Below are 27,920 nucleotides of genomic sequence, written 5' to 3'. Positions count from 1 at the left end.
TCCCAGATAATAATTAAAAAACCCTCTCTGCCTCCTCACACGCCAGCAAAACCTCTCGGACTTCTTCCCATCCCTCCTCCGCTCCCCGATTGGTCGTCGTGCGGCCGGCGGGACCAATCCTTTCTTCGCTCAGAGGCGGCGCCCCGCCATCCCCGCCTCCCGTCTGAGGGGGCTCGCTCGCCCATTGGCCGAGCCACGTCGCGTCTTTCTCTCCCGCGCGGCCAATCAGGCCCGCCCGGTGTTTTCTGTCAGTCACTGTGTGGTGGTTGGGAAGGGAGAGGCGGGGTGGTTGTCGGGGGGAGCCGTTACGCACCCGCCCGCGCGCGCGCCCGCCTTCCTATTGGGCGCGGCCGCCGTCCGTCCCGCTGGTGCTCGCAGGAAGGTTCGGTTGACCGCGTGTTGTGAGGCGAGCTGGGAAGTTGGGTTGGCGTCGCGGGGCTGGGTCGCCGTCGCTGAGGGGGCGGCGGAGCAAACAGCAGCAGCCGGAGCCGCCACCGTCGCGGCCGGGCGGCCGGAACCGCGAAGCCGCCGCCGCCGCCGCCGCTGCCTCCGCCTGAGCAGGCCGAGCCTCCGTTCCCTTCCTCATCCGTCGCCTTCTCTTCCTCCTCCTCGTCCGCCGCCGCCTCTTGTGGCGGCGGCTGCGGCGGCTCCGCCCGTGCCGGTGGCAACAGCAGCAGCGGCGGCGGCAGAAGCAGCAGCCATGACGCTGGAGTCCATGATGGCCTGTTGCCTCAGCGACGAGGTGAAAGAGTCGAAGCGCATCAACGCCGAGATCGAGAAGCAGCTGCGGAGGGACAAGCGCGACGCCCGCCGGGAGCTCAAGCTGCTCCTGCTCGGTCAGTGCGGGCGGGGAAGGGAGAGGCCGGGCAAGCGGGCGGACCGGTCTCCTCTCCTGGGGAGGAAAGGCGGAGGCGACGCTGCCTCGGCCGGAGCGGGAAGGCCCCATCCTCTGCCTCCCGCCCTCCCCTCCTCTTCTCCGACGGCGCCCGGAAAGGCCGGCTCCCCCCTCGGCTCTTCGGCCGCGCTTATTTCTGCTGCGCATTTCCCCGCCTCGAGCGACGCCCGGCCGGAGGGTCCTCCTTCTCCCGCTTCCCTCCCGGGAGCCTGCGTTGCCCACTGCTCCTCCGTGGCATCGGGCAGCTTTTTGCTTTCCTCGGGGCGGGTCTCTCGAGGGGCACATCTGAACACCCCTGTGCATGGACACGTGTTGTCTGTATACACGGCTGGGTGGCTTAAATGCATCTCTTAAGGGTGATATGTGGATGTATATTTGCAATCGTGGGTAAGGGCAGGGGTGGGTGTGATAGATACAATTATGTGTATACATGGGATAGTGCATGCCTGTGTGATGTGCACACAATTTTCTGCAAACGTGTATATAGTTTATATACACAATTATGTGTGTGCATGATGTAAATGTGTCTGTGATATATTCACACAATTGTAAGTATACCTGTGTGATATATACCAACACAAGTATATATGCAATCATATATATACAATATATGTATATAATATGTGTATATATATATATGTGTGTGTGTGTGTATACATGTGTGCATGTGATTATATGTGTGTGTGATATTTCTATGCCTGACATCTGCACATAATTATTTGTATACATGTGTATGATATATGCACACAATTATATGTATACATGTAACTATGATAGGTGTATGCTATATACACACAATTAAATGTGCGTATGCTACAGAAACAAGTACATGTATATGTATATACAGGTGTGTGAGAGATATACAATTCTATGTGTGTATGTGCATGTGATATGTACATGTCTGATAGGTGCACACAATTATTTGTATATATGTGTGCAAATAAGTATGAGATGTATATGCAATTATATATATATATATGCAATTATGTATATTAAATATGCAATTTATATATACACACATTATAGATTTGTGGGATATCATATATGCAGTATTGTGTATATGCAAACATGCACCTGCAATTGTTTTCCTGTATCTCTGTGTGCCGCCTTCATTACTCTTTCCTTTCTGGCAAGTGTTTGTCTTCCTCACTTTTCTGTGCGTCCTGCTGGTTTCGGGCGGCTTTTCTGCTTTTCTTAATGGTATTTGTGAGATAGAGGATGCTTTTTCTCTAGCCCCGCTTGCCTTTCTCTTTGCTTCTATCTGACCCACGCTACCCACCTCCTTGCTCAGGCTGAGTGTCTCCAGGGGTCATTTCCCATTCTCTCTTTCTCTCTGCTTTTTCTTCCTCACAAGGAAGAAAGTTAGGACAGACCTCAGAAAGGGGTTCAAGGCTTCTCTGCTCTCCAGGTAGACAGTTCAGGCGCTCCTTTTCTAAGGGGATCTTTCGCGCCCCTATTATATTGGGAGGGGGTGATTTCTTTTGGGCAATCTCCATTGTCTTTGTGGGTCTTTAATATTTACAGCAGCCCTCTGAGGTAGGGTCAAAAAAGAAAGGGAGTTTCATTTCCTCCCCAAAAGTTCCCCAGAAATGTCTTGAAATGGAAATCTGTGCAGGGACCTTTTTCTCTTCCTGCATTTGTCATTCCTCCATCCTCTGAATCCCATGTGATGTTAGGGTGGGATTTATTTGGCTTCTATTTCCACCTCGCCTTCATTTCCTGACAGATCAGCTCAACATATTCTAAGCATATATCAGCTGGCCCTGTTTGATTATTGATTGTGTAATGTTTTACTGGAGCTACTTTAATTGGCAGCAGGAATGGTTTTCTAGGATTTGTGCTCATTAAAATCTTGTTGATTTTTATATCTTCATTTGCACCTTTTTTTCTGCCTTGACTCTAAATTTCACTCCCTGTCATCCAATTTTTTCTTATATTACTTGTGGGGCTTTGCATACTACTCCAATCACCCTTATTTCTGTCACTTTCTCAAGTGTTTTCTCTACTCCAATTCTGTGATGTTCAGCTTTTTTAAAAAAACGTACATAATTGTCGGTTTGTTTTGCACTTTGCTTTGCCTAGCTGGTATTGGATATACATACTTAGTAATATCTCAAATGCCAAAATATTGGAGTTTGTTTAGAAAAAAGATTGAGAGGAGAGGGGAGGTTACGTTGATTACATCAAACTCTTACAGGAAACTCTGCTTGTTCCTTTGCACTCTGAGCAGGAGAGTTTTAGAATGTAAGGAACTGTAGTCAGTTTTGTAAAAAAAAAAAAGGTTTTTTTTGCTGGAGTTTGTTATTACCCATTGAGATTAATATTCTGCTGTCCTCGCACCTCTTAGAAACACTCCATGTTTGAGCGTACACTTTCTGGCCTTGTGGTTCATTCTGTCTCCTCTTTCCAGAGAAGGGATGGTAAAAAGTGCAACATGCATACTTTGATAAGGCACAGAGAACCAGTTGATAGGCTTATATGCAGGTTGAGGATGGCATTTCTCAAACAGAACCAAACTGATTAAGAAACAGGACAGAACTTTTGAAGTAGCTGCTGTAATAATTATTAGATGCAGGGTCTAAGTAGTAATGGGAATTGGCTAATCCTGGTGGGAGAGGAAGCGGGTATCAAGAAGAGCAGGTACAATCAGAATCCTGACAGAGAAGGCTATAATTTCACTGAACTATCTTGTATGATGTAGATGTGCTAGGAACTCTATTCCCTAGCCAATAACCCTCTAGTTAGGGACTTTTCCTGACTACTGGCCACCTTTTATATAAGTGTTGCATTCTGGTAAAAAAAACCATACCCCTCCTAGAGCAGACATAGAACATAAGATATCTGTCCTGCCCATCTTCCTTTACAGTTTTCTTTGCAACTCTTTGGATTCCTTCCGTGTTGTTTTTCTATAATTTATATCCTGCTTCCTAGCTACGCGGATCTCACAGTGCCTTTCTTTGCTTCCCCCTCCCCCTGTTCCAAAGTCACCCCCTTCCTAATTGTCTCCATCTGTGTGTGGAATGTTTGCCTTACTCTCAAAAGCATGAAGTGTAAAACCTCTATCCCCTTCTCCTCTCCACCCTCTCTGGTGACTTTTCTCTTCCTTTGGTGGGGTGTCTCTGCCAGTGCTGTTTAGATGCATTACTTCCTCATACCTAGCAGCCTTATTTTCAGTCTTCCATGCTTTCAAAGGAATTTGCTCTCCTTTCTTTTTCTATTGAGCTTTTCCTTCTCCTGTATGTCATTTTTGATAGCCTCCATCACAGTGATGTGAGTCCTCCCATAGATTTATGCAGTCTTTCTTTTGCTTCTCTTCTGCCTGCCTGCCTGCCCTGTGTCCCAAATGAAACATACTCAGGCGAGGAAAAATATTTATGAACTTTAAGCCTTAGCTACATTTTTAAAGTTGTGGTTTTAAACTTCAGCTTTCAATCCTGAATAACACTGAAAATAGGTCCGATGAGGGTTGTGTTCTTGTTTCGGGGGCTTCTGCCTTGGAGATTTGGTTTTTAAGTCTTTTAAGGCCTGCGTTGGGTAGAAGGTGACTTGCTTAATTGTAAACATCAATTGCATTCTGGGTTCACAGAATAGTGAATTTTCTTTCAGTTGCACTATTAATCAGTTTCTCAGTTGAAATAACCTTTTGGGGGGGAAATAAATCTCTGTCACTTCAGATCTTATAGGACCAAGATGTTGGTGTTAGTAGAACATTTTTTTTAAGTGCAGAACTGATTTGTAAATCTCTGTTGCTCCTAAGAGTATTGGATTCAGATTTAACTCAGACTTGTTTTGAATTAGGGATGCAGTCCATCAGTCCCAGAAATAATTTTCAACTACATTGGTGTTCTGTTTATACAGCTCAAAGCTAAAGGGCAAAAACCTATCAGTGGATTCACACTTCAATATTTTACACTGTTGCAAAGTCTAATGAATATTTTTCCATGGTAATTTTTCCTTATGAAAAGAGAAATTTTGAAATGTGTATCTCTGTTTCATTATGGGTGCTTATTATAGTTGTGGAAGAGGAAATTTCCAGATAAAATACTACATCTTTTCTCTATATTAGTGTTTCTGAACCTTGGTAAGTGGAAGATGCACGGACTTCACTTCCAGCATCACCTGGCCAAGATTGAGAAAGGCTGTTTTATATCATTAACGTCAGTCTTCCCCGCCACTAAACTTTGCCTTCTCGTGTTTTGGTTCCACACCGGCAGACTTTAGCCCTCATTCAAACAATTGTGGTGTTTCTTTTACCTCTGGTAATAGCTATTAAAGCAAATCTTTTGCAACTAGTTATTACTGTGTAGCGTGATATGGCATTAGTATTACTGTGTATTTTAAATGGATGGATTCAGAGGAAACATTTAAATCTTTTTTAAAAGTACCAATAATGACATTACTTTTGAAATATACTTAACTTTGATAAATATCTGACTCTGAGTTTGTACGACAGTTTAAGTTACAGGCATAGTTATTGGTGTGCTGACTTCAGCTCTGGGTTTTATGGCAAAGAGCATAAAAAATGGAATATGAAATAGCAGGCAGTGAATAACTCTTCTATGATATTTTTTTTTCTATTTCTTAAAATTACATACATGCATTGATGAATTGATGAATTGTTACTGTTAGGTGTTTCTCTAAAAGAAAGAAATCCTACGTTACTTTGTAACTATTGCTAGCCTGGATGATCATGGAAATCCCCTCAGGCCTTGTCTCATGAGTGTATACAATTTCTTGCACCCATATTGTGTTAGATTATTTTGTGTTCTTTGGCATTGTTGTTTTGCCCCTTATCTTTATGATTGCATTTGCTAGTAACCCTTAAGTGACAAGGTATATGTACCTTTACTCAGCTGGGATAGAAAACATGGTGAGGTTTTGTCAGGAAATAGTGGCCATTTTTTAAAAAAACACATTATTTTTTAGCTAATAATGTACTAGAAATATTCTGATTGGACAACTGGAATGGATATATGATTACATCATCATACATAAGTTCACAGCAATTACCAGCCTTAAGAATTGTTTACATGACTAGTCTGAGATAAGTGACATGGCTATTAGATTCTTAGCAAGTGAGCTAAGAGGCGGCTTCCACCTATCCAGGCCAGATCTCCAACTTGGCAACTTTAAGATTTGTAGACTTCAACTCCTAGAATTCTCTAGCCAGCATGGTTAACTGAGGAATTCTGAGAGTTGAAGCCAACAAGTCTTAAATTTTCCAAGTTTGGAGATTCCTGATGAAATAGAGCACTGTGGTTTGTTATGCTGCTCATCTCTGTATGGAATTTCTAAGGTTAACTGAGTGAAGCATTTTTTGTCAATGATCTTTGTCAAGTTTATTTTTTTAAAAAAGGTTTTTTATTTAGGTGACCTTCAGAAATGTACTATCACGCACCGTTTTGAAGATAATGCAAAATCTCTTTTCAATAATTTGCCATGTTTTACATCAAATAAAAGATGGTTAGGCAATGTAGCACTTGTAACACTTCCAGAGGGTGGCTACAAGTTACTTTACAAATGGCTGAAGAGTTGCACAGTTTTCATTTTCTTGTATGAAATTTTACAACATTTCAAGCAAGAACTCTGTAATGTCGTGGAATCTTGGGAACAAAATTGCTACAGTCTTGGCAAGTTTGGGGCAATTGTTAAATTTTTGGACACCTACAAATTAATTGATTGTAGGTATTCCAATAGAAATAATTTCCATTTTTAAAAAATAACTTTTGTATATAACACTTATTACTATTTCCGATTATTTAAAGCAAAATTAGTTTTAACTATTGAGAATTGTTAAGACCTATTACGCTATTTTGTTTCTGTTTACTGAATATAGTAGTCTCATTATAGTTACGAAGAATATTTAGAAGTCCCATTGTCGGTCACTCTTATTAAATGTGCCCAGATTTTATGCTTATAAGCAAAACTCTCAGCAGTGCCCATCTTCACTGTCTGAGCAGTAGCATCATTAGGAGGAAGTTACGAGGTTCATGGATTCCCTCCCAGTCCACTGGAGAATCCTTAAAATGTCATCATTTTTAAAAAAGTTTTCCCCCAAGTTGTCCTGATTTGTCAATGTTGATGTGTGTGCGTGAGAAGGAAAAGAATAGGCCTTTTAAACTGAGCTGTCCTTTGTTTGCCAAAGCAAAAATCAGCTCATTATTCTGTGAGCATTTTTTTTTTTTAATGCAGCATAAGCTGGTAATTTTTACCACTCACTTTTACCCTGCCAAAAAAAAAGTGTGAGCGCTCACATAAAGTACTGCTGGTGTGTTTCCTTTAGAAACGTTATCTTCTATTTGCATAGGGAGAAAATTAGTGAAGTCATGTAAACATATCCCAAAGTTGTTAGCTTTAGTTTCTAGAGAGGAAGCAGATTGGCAGAGACAACCTGGTATGGATCTTGTCCAGTTGCAGGATCACTGCAATCAGTTGCTGGCTGGTGTTTTAGTTGGGTGAGGCAGGAAGAATTGCCTCTATTAATCACACCGGGATTAAGAGCTAGGTTCCTAGTATTTATACCAGATCTAGATAGTCCACAAACCTCACATTTTCTGCCATTCAGAGGCCAGTGCTGGCCACCGTGACTCCTCTATGTACCTGAGGAAAACTTTACAGACTCTGAGTCCACACAGGCCTTGTTTGTTACCACTTGCTTTGGCCCTATTTGTCGTAATGTTTGCCATTAAAATTAGTGACAAGAATTCTCGGTTTGTTGCCAATTTAAAACTACCAGGGAGAGAAAAGCCTTTGTAAAGTTTGGTGCTGGCATCTAGTGGTTATTCAAAATTATTCTATCTTACACAAGAATGCATAATTTTGAGGAGAGAGATACAAGGAAGAAGATATTGCCTCCTAAAATTTTAATATGGAATTGTAGGCTTTGAAAGTGTTTTCCAGAGCCACATACATATGTATGCACGTGTACATAATAAATACATATGGATTTATTGGCCCATTCAAAGTCTTGCCATTCCAGTAAGGTTTGTGAACATATTTATTAGCTAACCCAGCAGCTTTTCAATCAACCAGAATAGAGCTGGAAGGGATCTTTGAGGTCTTCTAGTCCAACCCCCTGCTCAAGCAGGAAACCATTTCAACAAATGGTTATCCAAACTTTTCAAAAACGCCTTTACTTGATTGAATAAAGAATTAGACCTACAAATCAATATAAAGTTGCAACCCCTCCTTTCTCACAACAAACACAATTAGAAGACTGGCCAAGGGAAGCTAAGGGACCCCAAACTATGCCAGAATGACAAGAAAGTACCAGGTGAAGTTGGGTCTTTTGCGAATAGTTAGAGAAAAATAAAATATTCCAAAGGAGATGATTTTAGGCAAAAGGCTTAGAAGAGCCTCTTTGTTTTTCTAAATGGCTAATTTCTGAGGTGTACAACAGCCTTTTTGGACAAAACTTTGAGATGAAATTAAAATTGGGGGTTGCACTGTTACCCAATATATCTGATCAACTTCTGCATGCTGGCTTTTCTTTTTGATAGATAACAATATTGGATAAAAATAAGTATTGTAACAGTAACAATACTGTAACAATAACAGCTGTAACAGCATTGGATCATGCCAGAAGTTGTAATAAGCATGTTGTAATAAGCATGCCTCTTAAAAGCTTCCAACATGGCAGGTTTTAATTGTTCCACTCCATTAAAATTAAAATCTGGTTTCCATCTATGTCAAAAAATCAGCCAGGAAGAGTGGATTTTTGACAAGTAATCAGTCAGACGGTTTGAAAGAAAGTTGTTTGAACTGAGCAACTGAGGAAAATGATCCCATAATTTGAATAGTTATCACATTATTTATGAGAGCTTGTAATTTACCCAACTTTATAAATGCGACAAGGAACCAAGCAAGATAAATGTCATTTCTAGACTCCAGAACTAGTTTTAGTGGCAATGCTTGATCCCACCGTGCCTCAGTGCATCTACACAGTATGCTTTTCTCCTATCACAGAAGTAATATAAAATCTGTCCTTGTCTCCATGCTAAGCTTAGGTATGTTGTTTATCTTCTTCATTCTCCCTTTCTTCTTTCAGTGAAGACAGTGCATAACTAAGCAGCTTTTCACTACAGGGTGGGGTGACTTGAAGGGTAACAAAAGTTTTTTTAGGCCTTCCGCTGAAAGGTTGATGTGAGGATCTTTTACCGCTAGGATTGTAACATAGAATTAACCTTCCTTCTGTTTTGAAAAGAAGTGCCAGTTTCTATTATAAGCATATCATTCTATTTTACAAGGATTTTTTTGTAGGCTGCTTTATCCCCGCGTTGCCCGGCTGGCTCTTAAAAAACAAATTGGATCATAAAAATTCATGCCAGAAAATAAAGCAAGACAAAATAAAACTTCCATTTAAAGTTGCTGTGTTTTAAAACCTATTTTAACCTAACTATCCTGTCCCACATTTCTTTTTTTCAGGCACAGGAGAAAGTGGGAAAAGCACCTTCATTAAACAGATGCGGATAATCCATGGCTCGGGCTACTCTGAAGAGGATAAAAAGGGTTTCACCAAACTGGTGTACCAGAATATCTTCACTGCCATGCAGTCAATGATCAGGGCTATGGAGACCTTAAAGATCCTATACAAATATGAGCAAAATAAGGTGAGGCTTATTGCTGCAGAGCAGTCTGCATTTCTTTGTCCTTTTTTTCTCCCAATTTAAACTTTTTATTAGTTTTTCAAAGTATAAAATAGAAAGAAAGAGTATCACAAAGTAAGAGATGGAAGGAAAAAGAAGGGATATAGTATAATGGGAGAAAAGAAAAGGGAACCGACTCCCGACTCTCTTTAGCACAGTAGAAGGTAACAACATTACAACCACAACTTTTTGCTTTTACACAACAGTATGTACAAGCCATTTCTATACCGATAAGCCTGTCTAGTTTACAAACACAAAAGCCTGCATTTCTTTGTCCTGTCCACTTTGCAGAGGTGGGCTGTGCAGAATCCATAATTCAGAGACCTCAAAGAGCAGCGCAAACTATATTCAGAAGTTGGCTTTTGTAAGAATCTAAGTATGGGTAGTCCTCGAGTTACGACCACAGTTGGACCCAAAATGTATATTGCTATGTGAAACATTTCTTAAGAGAGTTTAGCCCCATTCTGTGACTTTTCTTGCCACAGTTGTTAAGCGAATCACTGCGTTAAGTTAACAACGTGGTTGTTAAGCGAATCTGGCTTTCCCCATTGACTTTGCTTGTCAGAAGGTCACAAAAGTTGATCGTATGACCCCGGGACACTGCAGCCATCATAAATAGGAACCAGTTGCCAAGCATCTGAATTTTGATCACGTGACCATGAGGATGCTGCAATGGTTGTATGTGTGAAAAAACAGTCTTAAGTGGCTTCAGTACCCGTTGTAACTTTGAACGGTCACTAAATGAATGGTTGGAAGTCGAGGACTACTTATATATCTGTGTCTGAGTAGTGAGGCATAAACCTGTTTTAATTTCTTTTATCCCATGCCATATTATTGGATGGTGCATGCCCAATGGGTCTAGACCAGGGCTGTTCAATCTTGGCATCTTCAAGACCTGTAGACTTAGATACCCCAAATTCTCAGCCAGACACGCTAGATGAGGAATTCTGGAAGTTGAAGTCCGTGGGTCTTAAAAGTGGTCCAGATTGGACAACCCTGGTCTAGAGGAAAAGGTGATTTTTTTTTATGGGCAGAAATGCTCTGGGAAACAACTGTGAATTGACCACCAGCTGAATTTTGCACTGGATCCTCCTGCTCTGTTGTTGTTAACGTACAACTCCAGCATAGGGATAGAAAAAGGAAATGAGTAAAAATCCCAAAGATGATTTTTCAAGAGGCAACTGGACTTCCTGGTTTTTTTTTTGAAGATGTATCACTTCTCATCCAAGAAGCTTCTTCAGTTCTGAAATTCTGAGTTTCGGAGAACAGAATTGAAGAAGCTTCTTGGATAAGAAGCAAAACGTCTTCAAAAGAAAAACCAGAAAGTCCAGTTGCCTCTTGAAAAAAGCACCTTCGGGACAACCATGGTGTGGATGACTGAGAATCTCCCTAGAGTAAACAGAAGGCAATTCCTGTTGAAAGGGCGGGGATAAAATCCAAGTAAGCCATTAACACCAGATTTGCTCTCTCCTCTCATCCCGAATGAAGGCCAATGCACTACTGATCCGAGAAGTGGATGTAGAAAAGGTTTCGTCCTTCGAACAACCCTATGTAAGTGCAATTAAGACATTGTGGAATGACCCAGGAATCCAAGAATGCTATGACCGGCGGCGAGAATACCAGCTCTCTGACTCCGCTAAATAGTAAGCCAACTTACTGTCACTTTTTTATATCTTCCCTTTCTGAAAATTTAAAAGGAAGAGGGACTTTTGGAAGTTCCTCTTCTTGAGTAGCCTGAATTCTCTTCCGTGTAGTTTTAAATCCATTGGTCTGGTTTTTTCCTTTGGAACTATAGAAACCATTCCTCCTATGTAACAAGCTCTTAACATTATTCCAGTATTGTGTATTTGATGATGTTGTATCTGCCCTCAGTTGTAATTTCTGCAGGCTACGCGTACCTGAATCCCTTAATCGTTCTGTATAGGGCTTGGTTTCCAGTCTCCTTTGAATCTTGCTAGCTCTCCTCTGAATCTGCTCCAGTTTGTCCCTGCTCCTTTTGAATGGTGGTGCTCAGACTTAGAGGAATGGGACTACATAGAGTAGATGGTTATTTCCTGTGTTCTGAGCATAGAGTGCGCTCCCAGGATAATATTTGCCTTTGGAGCTCCTTGGTCTTTCATTGGAGTAAAGCGGTAAGGAACTATTGGTGTTGAGGCAACGTTGGTGGTGTGGGAGAAAATATTTGAACTTTTGAAGATTTTGCAGTCTTAATTTGCTTGATATTTATTGATAGTCCTATTGAAAGAGCTACGCAGAACACATATGCTTCTATGGCAGAGGTCTCCAAACTTGGCAACTTTAAGAGTTGTGGACTTCAACTCCCAGAATTCCTCAGCCAGCTATAGCTGGCTGAGGAATTCTGGGAGTTGAAGTCGCAAGCCTTAAAGTTGCCAAGTTTGGTGACCCCCTCTCTATGCTGATGGTCCTTCCCTTTTGATCTTACGTTGTGGTATGAGTAAGGCCATAGTTTTGTTGTTTGTATTGATCAAGGTTTCTTTTGCAATCTGACAAGTTTCAGGATCTCATGTTCATTTCTACATTGGTATTTTCATGCTGTGCCTCTGAGTAGCATCCAGGTTAGATTTTTTGCTCCATGCATCAAGTTGTGTAGATGGGATGCCCAGTTGTGTGCAATTTCTAATATATCTGGACTGGAGGTGTTTGGTGAAAATATATATATGAAATGTACCACCCTCTCTTCCCTGCACACCTAAAGAATAGCCGTTGAGGGAGCAAAGCTTTCTTATCGTGTAGAATTGCAACACTCAGCTCCTTTTCAACCAGATCCATCAATCTAGGGAACATTGATCCAGCTTAGGAATAGGGGTGTTAGATCACCTCCCTCTCTTCAGAAGGAAGCGGCTGATACTGTAACTTAGAGGTCTCCAAACCTGGCAACTTTAAGACTTGTGAACTTCAACTCCAAAATTTCCCAGTCAGGCTGGCTGAAAAATTCACAGCTACATCCTTTGCCTTGTATTTTTGTCTTTGGGTGAATTGTATCCAGGAGAACGCCTATCTTTATAGGTGATGGGAAGTTCGATAAAAGGTTTGGGAGTACTTGTGCCTTACCACAACAGAGGATATAAATTCTATATTCTTGGATGTAGGATATTGGTGGAAACCAGCCTTGAAAGTTTGAGCAACTGAGCAGTCCTCCTGTATCAGAGCTCTTTTATCATTCTCCGTTATAATCTTCTCTTCTCAAAGGCATTTAGTGTGGCTGCCAAACTTAAGCCTCTTCAATCTTTCCCTCACACATGCTTTTTGTAGCTACCTTACTGATGTGGATCGTATTGCCACCCAAGGGTACCTCCCAACCCAACAAGACGTCCTGCGGGTCAGAGTCCCAACAACTGGGATCATAGAATACCCCTTTGATCTCGAGAACATTATATTCAGGTAACTTTTTTTCATGGACACCTGATATTTACATGGTACTTTATATAAAAAGCATACTACGATTACATGTGTCTGTGGAGTTTGGGGAAGCAAATGCCTTTTCTTAACCATGTTGTTCTGTATCTTGTTGATGTGTCTTGTTGATAAATGAAGCTTTCCAAAGAGATTGTCACTTTAATGTGGTGCAAGAACTCTCGAGCTTTTTTTACCCTGACCACGATGTCATCAGGCATACCCTCCGTAACATTACCTCCAGTGGGAGCCAGCTTGGTCTAGTGGTCAAGGCATTGGGCCAGAAACCAGGAAACCTTAAATGCGAAAAGGACAAGAAAATCAATATAAAATAAGATAAAAAATTCAGAAAAAGTGCAGCCAAGATAAAATTCCTCAAGTATAATTAAGGAAGGGACTTAATACAGGCCTATTAGAAGGAAGATGGAGAAACTATACAGAAACCTTTAGTGGGAAACAGAATGATAGAACCAGAGAAACTTTTATAGAGAAATTAAATTTGACATCACCGGAAAGTGAGATACGACAGACAGTACAGGAAGTCAATACAAGAGCAGCTGTAATGCCAATTTAAATGTTAGGAGAACAGTTAAAGAGTTAGAGGAAGGACAAGCAAATATGCTGTCAAATATGTTATCCAAGAATATGGAACAAAATAGTGTGACCATAGGTTTGGAAAGGATTGAGACACACACACACATATATATGAATGATTGAAGAAGGGAGTTGAGAGAGAAAGCATTTTTTTTTTGAATCAGTACTAACATGAGAAAAATGGTATTGAGCTCTTGCAAGAGGATAGTAGAATAACAGAAGGAGGGAGAAATGTCAAATGAGCCAAGACCAGCTTGCAAACAAAAGACAGACAATACAGGAAGGCTTGCTTTTGTTTATTGATTATATGATTGCTTAGTTTATGCCAGAATGTAGAAGATATTAAGGCTAATTATGAATCAGAACACTTGGTGGTGGTTTTACCATTGGGACAGGATATCAAACCTTGGCAACTTTAGGACCTGTGGATTTCAACTTCCAGAATTCCCAACTAGCTGGGAATTCCAGGAGTTGACGTCCATCGATCTTGAAGTTGCCAAGATTGGACACCCCTGTTTTAGGGGAACTAGAAGCTGCTGAATTTTGAGTAGTTCAGAACAGGAAAGATTCATGTTATTGCCATCTCTGTAAATTCAAGTGTGATGTAAGAATGGCAGGATTAGAAAAGTGGGAATCAACAATTATTGTGGCAGCGTTGCTTAAGACACGCAGGTTACACTCGCAGAAAGTAAAGAAGAGCTAGAAAACCTAATTATAAACACTAACAATGGGAAGTGACTAATCCGAGTTCATGTTAAATATTAAAGAGATAAAACCGACGTGAATTCGCTGCTGTAGAAATGAAGGAAGATGGGGGCTGTATTTGTTTTCTTGGGCTGAGGAATAGATAAACATGGTAGTGCTTGCTGGAGACATAAAGAGGAGATCAATCTTAGGAAGGAAAGCAATGACAAACAGAGATAAGATTAGGAAGGATTTCTATGACAACAAGAATCATAACAACAAAGCAGCAGTTTTCCCAATGGTAATATATGGCTATTAAACCTGGAGCTTTAAAAAGAGCAAGAGGAAGCAAAAAGGCGCTTTTAAATTACGGATTTTGAGATGGTTACCAGGTTCAGTAAGGCTCTTATTTTGAATAGCAAGGATTCGTCATTCAGTCCTGGGCCTGCCTTGTGTCTGTCTGTCTCTTATATTTGTTAATCCACTCAGTCATAAAACCCTGGGCAATGGATTACAGAGTAATAACAGACCAAATCTTTGTAACCCATAAAATAGTTAAAGATAAAAACAAATATATACAGGTATAGAGGGAAGTGTCTTATGCCAGGGCTAAAAAAAACCTCATTAAAAAAAGCAAGTTTTCATAATCTTCCTAAAGAGAAACGAAGGTGCCTTTTGAACCTCTTTTTGGGAGATGCCTTCAAATCAGTGAATTCCTGGTGATTGTTTGGACGAATCCCCAGTTTTGGCAAGGTTCAGCCAATACCTTCTTCCTGATGCGAAGAGAGATCATCTGGGTCAACGTTATCCAGCTGACTCTATGCATTGCAGGGAGGGGATAAATTACAATTCCTAGATTCCTGATTTCTAGCTCAGTGTTTTTAACCCAAACTGTTGTGTTCTTTGAGCCTCTAAGGATAAAGTATTCAACAACACGAGGATTGTTGCCTTATCCAAGTTCCGTGATCCTTGCAAGGATGAGAGGCTAGTTGCAGTTGCGTGCTCAGACTGAATGAATGGCATTAATTATGGCAATAATGGCGGTGAAGGCATCAGGCTAAAAACCAGGAGACAGGGACGCCTGGTCAGACTTTAGGCACGAAAGCCAGCTGGGCCAATCACCAGGAGACTGTGAGTTCTAGTCGCAGCTTAGGCACGAAAGCCGACAATCACTGGGAGATGGTAACGCCTAATCCCGTTTTAGGCATGTAAAAACGGTTGGGTGACCTTGGGACAATCCCCAGGCAGCTGTGAGTTCTAGTCCCACCTTAGGCAATAAAGCCAGCTCAGTAACCTTGGGCTAGTTGCGGTCTCTGAACCCAACTCAGTTCACAGGGCGATTGTTGTGGACAAAATAGGAGGAGGAAGAGAGATTGTGTATGTTCCCCGCTTGAATTATTTTTGAAAATGATACGGGTGGGATATATGTAAATAGATAAATAAACCCAAAATTCACATGCTTTAGACATGTTACACGAGCAAGGTATAGATTAGGAAAAAAAGGGTGGAAGAGGCAGAAACTCACGTTCCTTCAGCCTGTCTTCATAGGGCAGATTCTCAAGCCCCCGTATCATCCTCGCTGTTCTCCTACGGACCTCTTCCAACCTGTCAGCGGCCTTCTGGGCCTGGATAGTCTAGAGAAGAGAAGGACCAGGGATCCCATGATAGCAGTCTTCCAATATTTGAGGGGCTGCCATAGAGAGGAGGAAGGGGTCAAGCTATTTTCCATAGCATCCGAAGGCCAGACAAGGAATTAATGGATGGAAACTGATCAAGGAGAGATTCAACCTGGAAATAAGGAGAAACTTTCTGACAGGGAGAACAATCAACCCATGGAACAGAAGTTGCCCTCGGAAGTTGTGGGAGCTTCATCCCTGGAGGCTTTAAAGAAGAGACTGGACTGCCATCTGTCAGAAATGGTGTAGGGTCTCCTGCTTTGGCAGGGGGGTTGGACTAGATGACCTACAAGGCCCCTTCCAACTCTGTTACTCTATTTTAATGACCTCAGACTAGAGTCACCTACAATGGAGGTGTCCAACCTTGGCAACCTTATGACTTGTGGACATCAACTCCCAGAATTCCTCAGCCAACCCTGTTGAAGTGCACAAGTTGCAAAGGTTGGAAATCCCCGATACGCAGCAGCCCCTCAAGCCTGATCCCATTCCTGCAGAGTGGGGTGCTTCCTGGCTCTTCAGTACAATGATAATCGGGAAGAGCCTTTGCAGGAAAGCTGGACAGAGGGCTCAGTTGCCCCTTCGTTCACCCAGTGGCAGTGTAATAGCATATTAGCATTAAGACTAGAAGCCTTTGGGGAAAAGATAAATTATTATAGCAGGGAATCTAAAGGAAATAAGCATCGCTACACAGACTACCTTTTGGACACCAGCCTTGCTGGTCCCTAACAATTCTGCTGTTGCCAACGTATAGGATACCCTTGTTTGGGGAGGGGAGGCGACTTGGGGATGGGGAGCGTCGACAGATCAATGAGCATTCACTGTTGTTTCCCCCCCCCCCCGCCCCTGGTCTGTCTCTTCAGAATGGTGGACGTTGGCGGGCAAAGGTCAGAAAGGAGGAAGTGGATACACTGCTTTGAAAATGTCACTTCCATCATGTTCTTAGTAGCTCTTAGTGAATACGACCAAGTCCTGGTGGAATCGGATAACGAGGTAAGCAAAAGGACTAGCGGCCGGCCTTGGCGTGGCGGGTTTGCTCTGCTGTTGATGGCCAAGCAGCTGGGAAGCTACCTTGTCACCTACTTTTAAAGAGACGATTTGGGACACGCTAGCGAGGGTGCCTTTTCCAGCCATTTGTCACCTTTCATCCCTGGAGTGCGAGAGTGAGCAAAGTGACTTTAGAAATCCTCGGCTTACAAGCTATTCATTTAGGGACCATTCAAAAGTCGCAACGCCACCCCCCAAAAAGCGACTTACGACGGTTTTGGACACTTAGGACTGTTATAGCATCTCCACGGTCACGTGATCAAAATTCAGCCGCTTGGCAACAGGCATGAATTTATGATGGTTGCCGCATCCCACTCGGGTCAGGTGGTCTCCTGTTAACGGCCTTCTGGCAAGCAAAGTCAGCAGGGGCGCCAGATTTATTTTGCAACTCTGTTACTAACTCAACTACTGCAATAACTTAAATGCAGCGGTTAAGTTTTAGGCAGGAAAAGGAAAAGTCGTAAAATGGAGGGGGAAACTCACTTAACAGTTGCTTCGCTTAGCAACAGAAATGTTGGACTCCGTTGTGGTCATAAATCAAGGACTGTTTATAGTTTACTCCAAGGGTGCCCATGTATGCAACTAGGTTGCGGAAATGGCAGGCGAGCGTGTACATGTGCATCCCCCGCCACTTGTGCGAGCGGCCGGAGAGGGCCTGCACACACGCTCCCTTGGTGTGACACATGGAATTGCATGGAAATATTTTCCTCGTCCACGGAGTTGGAAATATTGGGGAACTCTGGTTTACTCAGTCAGTTGCTGAGCCTGCAGCCACTCTCCTCTGAACATTTATTATGTATATTTATTTATACATATAAGAGCCTCGGTGGCGCAGTGGTTAGAGTGCAGTACTACAAGCTACTTCTACTGCGTCCGGCTGCCTGCAATTTGGCAGATCGAATCTCTCCAGGCTGAAGGTTGACTCAGCCTTCCATCCTTCCGAGGTGGGTAAGATGAGGGCCCAGATTGTTGGGGGCCATGATGCTGACTTTGTATAAACCGCTTAGGGAAGGCTGTAAAAAACCACTTTGAAGCAGTATAGAAGTCTAAGTGCTCTTGCTATTGCTATATAGGTTTGTCTAAATTCATCTGCAGGGCGGAATAACACTTGGGCAGAGGAGCTTTCTATGGACAGCCCTGTCCCTTGTGCTCCTATCATGCCAGCAACAAAATTCTGTAAGAAAGGGAAGCCCCTGTCCTTCCCAAGCCTTGGCTCAAGATTTTTTATTTTTTTATTTTTATTTTAAGGCGGGGTCTCATAGAAGGGCCGCCTTAGAGGAAGGACTTAGATGTTCCCTTCAGTTCCCTTTGCTGAGAATGACCCACAAAATACGGGTGGCGATCCAAGATTGCTACTTGGCTTCCAAAGTGATCATTTGTGGCCATTTCTATTCACACACCCCCACCCCCCCCCCGAATATATAGAAAATCAACAAGCATTTGACTCCAACCCCCCCACTTCTTATCAAACCTTGCAATCCATTCTCCCTTCACATGAAAACAACCAGGAGACGGGCTTGGATACCCACGTATAATATAGTCCTGCCTAAGCAGGGGGTTGGACTAGAAGACCTCCAAGGCCCCTCCCAGCTCTGTTATTTTATTCTTTTTGAGCAGGCAGACTTGAAGTTGTTCCTTTGTTTGCTGATTTTAACCTCCTTTCAGGATTCCTTTTTTGAAAGGCGTGCTGTAAAATCCGGAGGAAACAAAACTTCGGGGGGAAAAGATAATGCAAGGTATACAGGTAGTCCTCAACTTGCGACCACAATCAAGCCCAACACTTACGTTGTTAAGCTAGAAAGTTCTTGACACATTTTTTTAAAAAAACAATTTTATTGATTTTTTAAAAACAAACAAAACATAAAAGCATCAGCTCTCCTCCATACATATATACAAACAGTGTGTTGGTTGGTTCATCAGTTTTGTGCATTCATTTCGTAGTCTCAATTACAGTTACATTACATAATAACTCATATCATCAATCCAAACTTATATATCCTAGTATCACTATTAAAAAATCATTTGACTATAATTTTATTCATTCATACTTAATGATATGAGATAACTATAATTTAAGTAGTTTATTCTATAACAAATCATATAATCATACCAAATCTATCCTGAAAACACTTTCTAGATATGATGTCAAATAACAAAGTTCTTGACACGTTTTTTTAAGTGAATCCTTGCAGTTCTTAAATTAGTAACCGGGTTGTTACGTGAATCTGGCTTCCCCGTTGACTTGACTTGTCGGAAGGTCGCCAAAGGGGATCACGAGACCCCCCAGGACACTGCAGCCGTCATAAATGTGAACCAGTTGTCAAGCATCTGAATGTCAATTGGGCAACCTGAGGGATGCTGCAACCTTCATAAGTGTGACAAATGGTCACAAGTCACTTTTTGCCGTCGTAGCTTCGAACGGTCACTTAATGAACTGTTGTAAGTCGAAGACTACGTGTGTGCGGCTACATTTAAGAATCAAGTAAAGCTTAGTGCCAAAAAACCTGTGGAGATTTTTAGGGCATCCAATTTGCTTTCTAGGTTTTTTTTTTTTTTTTGGTAACTTCCTGCTATAGATGGAACCATGTTGTGTCCGACCCATCGTGACCCCATGGACAACGTTCCTCCAGGCCTTCCGGTCCTCCACCATCCTCCCGAGTCCATTTAAGCTCACGCCGACTGCTTCAGTGACTCCCTCCCAGCCACCTCACTCTCTGTCGTCCCCTTCTTCTTCTTTTGCCCTCGGGAACGAAATAGATCTCTGGGTTTTTTGCTCGAACAGAATGACCACGTAGAGACAGCTAAAAGCTGTTTATCGGGGAGAGAGAGTCTCTAGTAATCCTCAACTCACGACCACTACTGAGCCCCAAATCTTGGTTGCTGAGCAAGGTGAAGTGAGTCATGCCCCATTTTGCAATCTTGTTTTTGCCATGGTTGTTAAGCGAATCACTTCACCCTTGGGAAGTGAATTATACAAGTTGTGTGAATCTGGCCTTCTCTCTTTGACTTTGCTTATCAGGCTAAATACCTGCCAGTTGCAAAGCAGTCAAAGTGTTCAAATGAATGTGGGAATGCTGCAACGGTCGTAAGTGTGAGACCTGGTCATAAGTTAACTTTTTTCAGTGGGGTTGTCACTTTGAACGGCCATTAAATGAACCGCCAAAGACTAGCTGTACAAGCAGTTCTCGAGTTACGACTCCCAATAGGGAAGGAAAGTTTATCAGTGAGCAGTGCAGTCCTTAATTCAGGCGTCAAGGGACTCTGGCCAATTTTATGATTTTTTTTTTTTGCTGTGGTCGTTAAGCGAAACACATGACTGGGACTTGATAACGCTCCTTGCCAGTTTCTTTATTGAATTCGCTTATCGGAAGCCAACTGGGAAGGTCGCAAATGATGATCATGTGACTGCAACTATCGTAAAAAATGCACGTTAGTTTCCATGCACCCAAATCACGATCATTTGATTGCAGGGATGGTTTCTCAGGTTGAGAAACAGTGAATGAAGGTATGGTTGAAAACGGTTGCGGCAAACATTTTTGTGAGACAACGGGGAACAGATGTACAGGTGGTCCTCGATTTACAATAGTTCACTTAGTGACTGAAGTAACAGCAGTACTGCAAAAAGGGACTAATGACTGTTTTTCGTACTTATGATGGTCACAGCATCCCCATAGTCATGTGATCAAAATTCAGATGCTTGGCAACTGACTCATGTATATGATGGTTGCCTATCCCCGGGGTGTGTGTGTGTGTATGTTAGGTGATCACCTTTTATGACCTTCAAACAAGCAAAGTCAAAGGGGAAGCCAGATTCACTTAACAGCTGGGCTCACTACCTTAACAACTTCTCATTTTAGAGTGTCCTTAAGTCCCGAGTAAAAAAAAAGAAAATTCTCACCAGCCGATACACTTTTCCTTTCTGTCTCTTCCTTCCGGAGCTGTCACAGCTTCAGCAGCTTGATGGCTGCCTCTCCGCCGATGGTAAAGGAGCTGCTTCTGGATCAACCAGGGACTTTGCGGTGTCCCTGGGATCAGCAGAACGCACCCCCTTACTATCACCGTCTCTACGGGACGGTTTAGGTCCGTTAGGACCGACCAGGGGCGAAGATATCAGCTGCGATCTCGGAGCCCCGAGATTGCAGCTGTATCGCAGCGACGTGGCTCCGCCTTCTCCCCTCACTACCTTAACAACTTCAGTGGTTCACCTAACAACTGTGGCAAGGAAGCTCGTAAAATGGGGCAAAACTCACTTAACCACTGTTTTGCTTAGCAGCAGAAACGTTGGGCTCAGTTGTGATTGCAAGTCGAGGACGACCTGAACAAGGCTCCTCCAAAATGATGTAATCCTTATTTACCTGTTTGTTTGTTGTTTCATCCCTGGATCTAAAAAAAAACCAAAACACAACCCCTGCTTTTCCTTATAGAACCGCATGGAGGAGAGCAAAGCCCTTTTCCGGACCATCATCACCTATCCCTGGTTCCAGAATTCCTCTGTCATCCTCTTTCTCAACAAGAAAGATCTCTTGGAAGACAAGATCATGTACTCTCACCTTGTGGACTATTTCCCAGAGTTTGATGGTAAGAAGTTAAGTTTTCAGTAATTAAAATAGGGGATCAGCCCAGTAGTAGCTCCCCCCCCCCTTCTGTTTAAGGGCAGCTTCAGAAAAATGCGGGAGGCGCCTCTGCTTCAAACTTGGCCTGCTAGTTTGAAGAAGTGGATCCTAGAGGTGGATGCAGTAGAAAGCTACTTTTCCTGAGTGCTCCCTCTTTCTAGAGCCCCCCCAAGGAAGGAGGCAGAGTCCCAGGAAATATGGTTGATATCTATCTATATATATATATTTTGACTCAGCCTTCCATGGTGGGTAAAATGAGGATCCAGATTGTTGAGGGCCATAAGCTGACACTGTAAACGACTAAGAGAGGGCTGTAAAGCACCGTGAAGCGGTATCTAAGTCTACGTCAGGGGTGTCAAACTCAATTTCACTGAGGGCCGCATCAGGGCTGGGGTTGACCTCAGCGGGCCCGGGGATGGGTCGTGGCCAACTGGGAGGGTGTGGCCAACTTGACACCACTCCCTAAACGGCTGGCCTGTTTCCTCTTCGCATTGGGTAAGCTGGGTTGAAGCGCGATGCAGGCCGGCCCCGCGGACCGGATCTGACCACACTGAGAGGCCTGCGGGCCTTAAGGTTGACCTTCCCCCCCCCCCTGGTCTAAGTGCTGTTGCTATGGCTATTTTTGAAGCTTTCCTCCCAACTCTGGAAGGTGGCATTGAGGATGGACAGGCAGGAAGCAACGTGACCTCTAATCGAGAGGCTAAAATTTTGTAATAAATTTCAAAGTAGCCTATTTGTCAGAGCTGACTTTTTGAGAGTGCCCCCGTCCATTTCTAGCGAGGGAGAGGTGATTGGCTTGTGTCTCTGGAGCAGGACTGGGCAATTAATTTCCTGAAAAGGCCCCATGAGAAACTGGGACTGTTGTGGAAGGCTGAACCGGTGTAGCTGTGAAGGTGCGTAGGCACACAGGCAACCACATACGTAACTTTTTTTAAAAAAAAAAAACAGTTGCCTTCAAAATAAAAGCAATGCAGTTGTCCTTGACTTACAACTGTTCATTTAGTGGCCATTCAAAGTTACAACAGCATTGAAAAAAGTGAGTTAAGAGCATTTTTTTTTTCCCCGGTTGGGGCATCTCCATGATCACATGTTCAAAATTCAGACGCTTGGCTGCCGACTCATCTTTATGACGGTTGCAGCGTCCCAGTCATGGGATTGTCTTTCCCCACTTTTTGACAAGCAAAGTCTACAGGGAAGCCAGATTCACTTAACAACCTTATTACTCACTTCACAACTGCAGTGATTTACTTCACTGTAGCAAGAAAGGTTGCAAAACGGGGCAAAACTTAACAAATGTCTCTCTTAGGAACAGAAATGTTGGGCTCAATTGTGGTCGTAAGTTGAGGACCACCCGGACTGCCTGCATGGCCTACTCTTACTTACCTTTGATTTCTAATTTTCGATTGACCTGACACAGGCCAGTAAGATGCCCAGGTGTCTCCTAGAGGGGACAATGATATTTCGGGAGAGCGAGAATGAGCTCCACCCTTATGAGGTCACGCATGGAAGAATACAGGTGGTCCTCAACTTATGACCACCATTGAGCCCCAAATTTATATGCTTCAAGTGAGACATTTGTTTCCCTTAACTTTGTTTGCTCCATTTTTACGACTCCCTTGCCACATTTGTTAAGTGGCTCACTGCAGCTCTTCAGTTAGCGACACGGTTGTTAAGCAAATTGGATTCCACCCCGTTGACTTTGCTGGTCAGAAGGTTGCAACTGTCCTAAACGTGATGAAAATCATGTGACCGTGGGGATGCTGCAGTCGTCGTAATTACAAAAAAACGGGCATAAGCGACTTTTTTTCAGTACCATTGTTAACTTTGGTCACTAAATGAACTGTTGTAAGTTGAGGACTACCTGCAGCTTGCTCTTGACCAGGGGGGTTTCTCCTTCCAGCTGCTGCCGAGAATCCCCTCCTCATTCTAATCCTGGTTCTCTCCCATTTTTTCCTCCAGGCCCGCAGAGAGACGCTCAAGCAGCCCGGGAATTTATCCTCAAAATGTTTGTGGATCTCAACCCCGACAGCGATAAAATTATCTACTCTCACTTCACCTGTGCCACAGATACGGAAAATATCCGGTTTGTCTTTGCTGCCGTCAAGGACACCATCCTGCAGCTCAACTTGAAGGAATATAACCTAGTCTGACCTTGAATGAATCTGCCCTCTTCTCCCGCCCTCCCGATCCGCCCCTCCCTAAATCTCTTTGGGAGACCTTTTGTCGTGAAGAAAAGTAAGACAAACGAATCCCATGAATTTAAACCCAACAGGAAAACGATCTTGATTTTTTTTAATGATGTAATGATTGCAAATTGTCTGATCTGTGGAGTGGCAAAAAGGTTTTTTTTTTTGTTTTCTTTTTTTTTTTTTTTTTAAGCACACCGTTACCTTCGGTCTCGTGTCTGCCCCACAGAATAGCTGATTTTTTTTTTTTAAAGAAAGAAATTGCTTTTATTTCACAGTTTAAAAACAGTGGGGGACATGCTTCACTTTTTTTTCTCTCTCTGGCACCTTGTTAATTTCCTGCTTCGTTGCCGGCAGTCAAGGCGGTTTCCTCTCAGACTTTGTACGTTGCATTAGTAAGTTCTTCTTTTTTCTTTTTTTTTTTCCTGTCTGATCTGGCGATAAAACGTATCCCAGACCATCGAGCCAAAATAATGAGCTTTATTCGGCTGCGGGAGTATAAAATTGTAGCTAGGACCTTCAGCTTCTGTGCCATATAATAATGTCTCTGGGGTGAGTCCTGCCTCCCCTTCCTCCCCGTACATCTTGACTGCAAGAATATGTGCCGAAAGGGTTTACCCTAGATGACATCGTCAGAGGGAAACCCAGTTTGCGACAGCGCAAAAACAAGCCGTCTTTTGGTTCCCGCGTTCTTTCGTTGCTTTTTTTTATTCTCTTAGTTTCCTTCCCTCTGAAAGTTCTGTTTGAGACTGTGATTTATTATTTTTTTTTAAATTATTGTTCTACACGTAGTTTGCTACATGTGCTATACTTTCGTTTGTTGACTACCAACCAAGCAATAGCTATCAAGCCTGAGGGAAGTGCCTGATTGCATTTTTTTTTTTTTGTTTTGTTTTGTTATCCTTTTTTTTTTCTTCCTGTTTTCTAATTTAGTGTTTAAGGAAAAAAAAGAAAAAGAAAAGAAGAAGAAGAAAGTTAAAAATTTGCTTCTCACCCAACGTGAGAAAAAATCCCTTCGGTGGGAATCCGAAAATCTGCGCCAGGTTTTGGGCCGGAAGGAAGATTTGAGGTTTTGACTCATTCTCTTGGATCGTTTGTGTGCGCGCGTGTGTGTGTGTGTATATATGTATGTGTGTGTGTTTTGCAAATTAACCCTTTGGGATTGGGAAAAATCTTGACCCAGTGTTTGGTCGGGGTAGGGTTAAGATGGTGTCTGCATTCTGAGTCAAACTGAAGCAACCTTTTATTTTTTATTTTTTATTTTTTCGCCTTGTTGGTCCTAAAAAGTATTGGAAAGGTCTTGTCAGCTCTTGGCGTGATTGCAGCCACATCAGGGGAGGCCTTTGAATGACAGTGCCAAGGCTGGTGTGATTGGCAGCTGCTGCCATCCCTCCTCCCATCTTCTTGACCCCGTTCTCTCTCTCTCTCTCTCTCTCTCTCTCTCTCTTTCTCTCTCTCTTGGAAGCCGGCTCACTCTGGGGGTGGCCAGGAACGTGCGTGAAAAGGAGCCCAGCCAAAGGGACCTGTGGAATAGAGGCGGTTTTATAGGTGTAGCTTTGAAGTGGACCAGGTCAGAGGGGTCCCCTTTTTGGAGAGGCTGAGTGCCAAATGTGTGCCCTGCTCCGAGCCAGTGCCAAACCAGTGCCAAACTTTTGCCAGTCTTTTCGGAAAGCAGATGGCCGCAGGACCCAACTAGGGGAATCGAGAGAAATTAGCCGGTCTCCCTCTCTTCTTCCGGAGATCCCCCGGGTAGCTAAGCAGCAACACAATATAAGCATCTCGCAACTGCCAACCGTCAACATTTACAGATGCCGCGAGAAACAGCCTTTTTTTTTCACCAATGGGACAAACGGGCCGATCCCCGGAAAAGGATGGGAGCCTCCGATGTGCTTCCCCCCCCCTTTTTTTAAATGTTTTTTTGTCACGTTGCAACGGGCAACACGAGTGGACTTCCGCGCATGAGATGTTAATGAAGGGTTTGAGGGGGCGTGTTTTGCTTCGACAACGACAACACTAATTTCGCATGGACGTTTGCAGCATTCCAGCGGGGGGGGGGGGCGTGTGGGAGTGGGTGGGAGCGGGGGTGCTGCCTTTGGCTTTCTGGGATCGCCCCCCCTTTTTTTTGTGGAACACTACAGAAAGAAGCCGGGGCAGGGAGAGCTGCATTTTTTGGGGAGGTGGGGTGAGTCCCTCCCGCTTACCCTTGCATTGTATCAACAACACACGGTGAATGAGAAGTTACTAAAATTGGGAGAAAGTAACCTTCAGTTACTACAGAGTAACTACACAAAAGGGCTCGTTGGGTTGATGGGGGGGGCGGGCGGGAAGAAACGGAGCTATTTTCCAATGTCACCAACATTCCTGACTTTTTCTTAATTGTGTTGATCTAAAATGTCTTGTGGGGGGGGGACTGTGTTTTAGGGATTTGGGGCAGGGGAAACGAATGGATTCCCCCCGATAGGCAGAGGAATGTCGAATTTTGTCTTCTCGCCCAAAGACCCACCAGACTTGACTTTCCGTAAGGGGAAACACTGTCCTCGCAAAGGTGCCATGACTTTAAACTCTCGGGAAGCCCCCTCCCTGGAAGTGTTTTTTCTTGGATGGCGTGACGAGACCCTGCCCTCTGCGGCGGGCTTTCACTGCAGGCCTTGGACCCCGGGAGACTCGGATCGGGAGCGCCTGGCCCGTCACTCTCGGCATCGCCTTTCCAGGAAATGGGCCTCCATCCCGGACCGCCGTGCCTGCCCGAGCGGGCCCTTCCTCCGTAAGCCGCTGGGGAGCCGCGTGGAGATGGTGTGCGGGGTATGTGTGCGTGTGTGTGTGTGTGTGGAGGGGTGCTCTTCTTTTCTCGCAAAGCCGCACTACGTGGACCAGCCGTCGTCGGGATGGAAGTTCCCACCCCCTTGCGGGGTGTTTCTGCTCCGGAGTTGTGCCAACCTTCCTCTCCCATCGCAGCTACGTTCCTCCCTTCCTCTTCCGCTGGCTGGGCCGATGGGAACTGGTCGAGGTTCCAGATGACCCCCCCCCCCCACGAAAGAAAAGGCCGGCGGGGGCCCTTGGAATCGGGCCTGTGTGTGGCGGAGGCAGCCAAAGTTAAAGACGGGAGCAGTCTGACCATGTTCTTGTTCACGGTGCACTTTATATGAAGAAAACTAAAGAAGGAGAAAAGAAAGGAAGAGTCCTACTGAAGAAAGCACTAGCCTGCTCACACACACTTCTGTCAGGCTGCAGGCGGAAAGAGGATCGCCAAAAACGCACCATTCCATTTCCTTCGGGTGTGGGGGGGGGAGAAACGGGGACTTTGCGGCGTTTGGCCTACCCAACCGGCAGCTGCCCCCCCCCTTCCAACAGCCTCCCCTTGGGATTGAATTCTCCACCTGCTTTTTGCCTTTTTATCGTGCGCCCCTCCCTCCAGACACATTTTATAGCTACTTTTGGGGGGCGGTGGGGGGAAGTGTAGGATCGTGCTTGACCGGAACGGAAGGCCGAGTTCACCATCCGACGTTTCAAGTCTGTAATTCAGTACTCTCTGTGTGCGTGTGCGTACGTTGTATACTTTTTCTTTTTAATTTTCAAGAAGAAGAAGAAAAAGAGAAGCATTATTACATGGTTTTGTGCCAATGCCCATTCTTTTCTTTAGTACCAGAGACACTTTTACAAGTACCAGTGTGGTGAAAAATTATTTGGTTATACTAGTATATTATAAACAGAGAACCTGATTTAAAAAAAAGAATAACATTTAAACGTCCTATTTAAAAAGAATATAAAAATGCTGTTTTTAAAAACCTTTTTTTTTTTGTCATTTTGAACTTGCATGTGGTGTTAACACGTGGGGGCAGGGTGGGCAAAGGAGGGGATTTGGAATTGCGTGGCCCGGGGTTGGTATTCCCCCCCCCCTTTGTGTTCCTGTCTCGCACTCCCGACGGCGAGGAGGAGGAGGAGGAGGAGGAGGAGGCAGAGGCTGGGTTTCTCGGAACACTTGAATTCGTTCATCTGCTGGGTGCTGACCCTCCTTATTTTAGAAGTACCTGATGGGAAATTGATTTTCATAGCTTTCTCCTGAATAAATTGTTTGAAATTGGAATAAAATTCATTCCTTACAAAAACCATCCTCTGTCGTCCTTGTTCTCTTATGTGCTTTTTTTTAAAAAAAAAAATTTGAAGAATGA

The 27,920-nt window shown here is 43.6% G+C and overlaps 1 protein-coding gene across 1 annotated transcript; it reads left to right on the top strand.

The window, feature by feature from the left end:
* The first annotated feature begins 278 nt into the window (after nt 1-278).
* On the top strand, nt 279-27,860 carry GNA11 (G protein subunit alpha 11). The gene is made up of 7 exons (XM_087922668.1): nt 279-836; nt 9,320-9,504; nt 11,029-11,183; nt 12,814-12,942; nt 16,769-16,898; nt 21,377-21,530; nt 23,525-27,860. The coding sequence occupies exons 1-7, from the start codon at nt 701-703 to the stop codon at nt 23,713-23,715; spliced, it is 1,080 nt and encodes a 359-aa protein (XP_087778794.1). The 5' UTR covers nt 279-700; the 3' UTR covers nt 23,716-27,860.
* The last annotated feature ends 60 nt before the right edge of the window (nt 27,861-27,920 follow it).

This window comes from Pseudonaja textilis, chromosome 1 (assembly GCF_049901715.1).
Source record: "Pseudonaja textilis isolate UNSWEBS1 chromosome 1, rPseTex1.2, whole genome shotgun sequence".
Lineage (NCBI taxonomy): Eukaryota > Metazoa > Chordata > Lepidosauria > Squamata > Elapidae > Pseudonaja > Pseudonaja textilis.
Note: the sequence above shows the minus strand (reverse complement) of the source record. Positions and strands in the feature narration are given on the sequence as shown.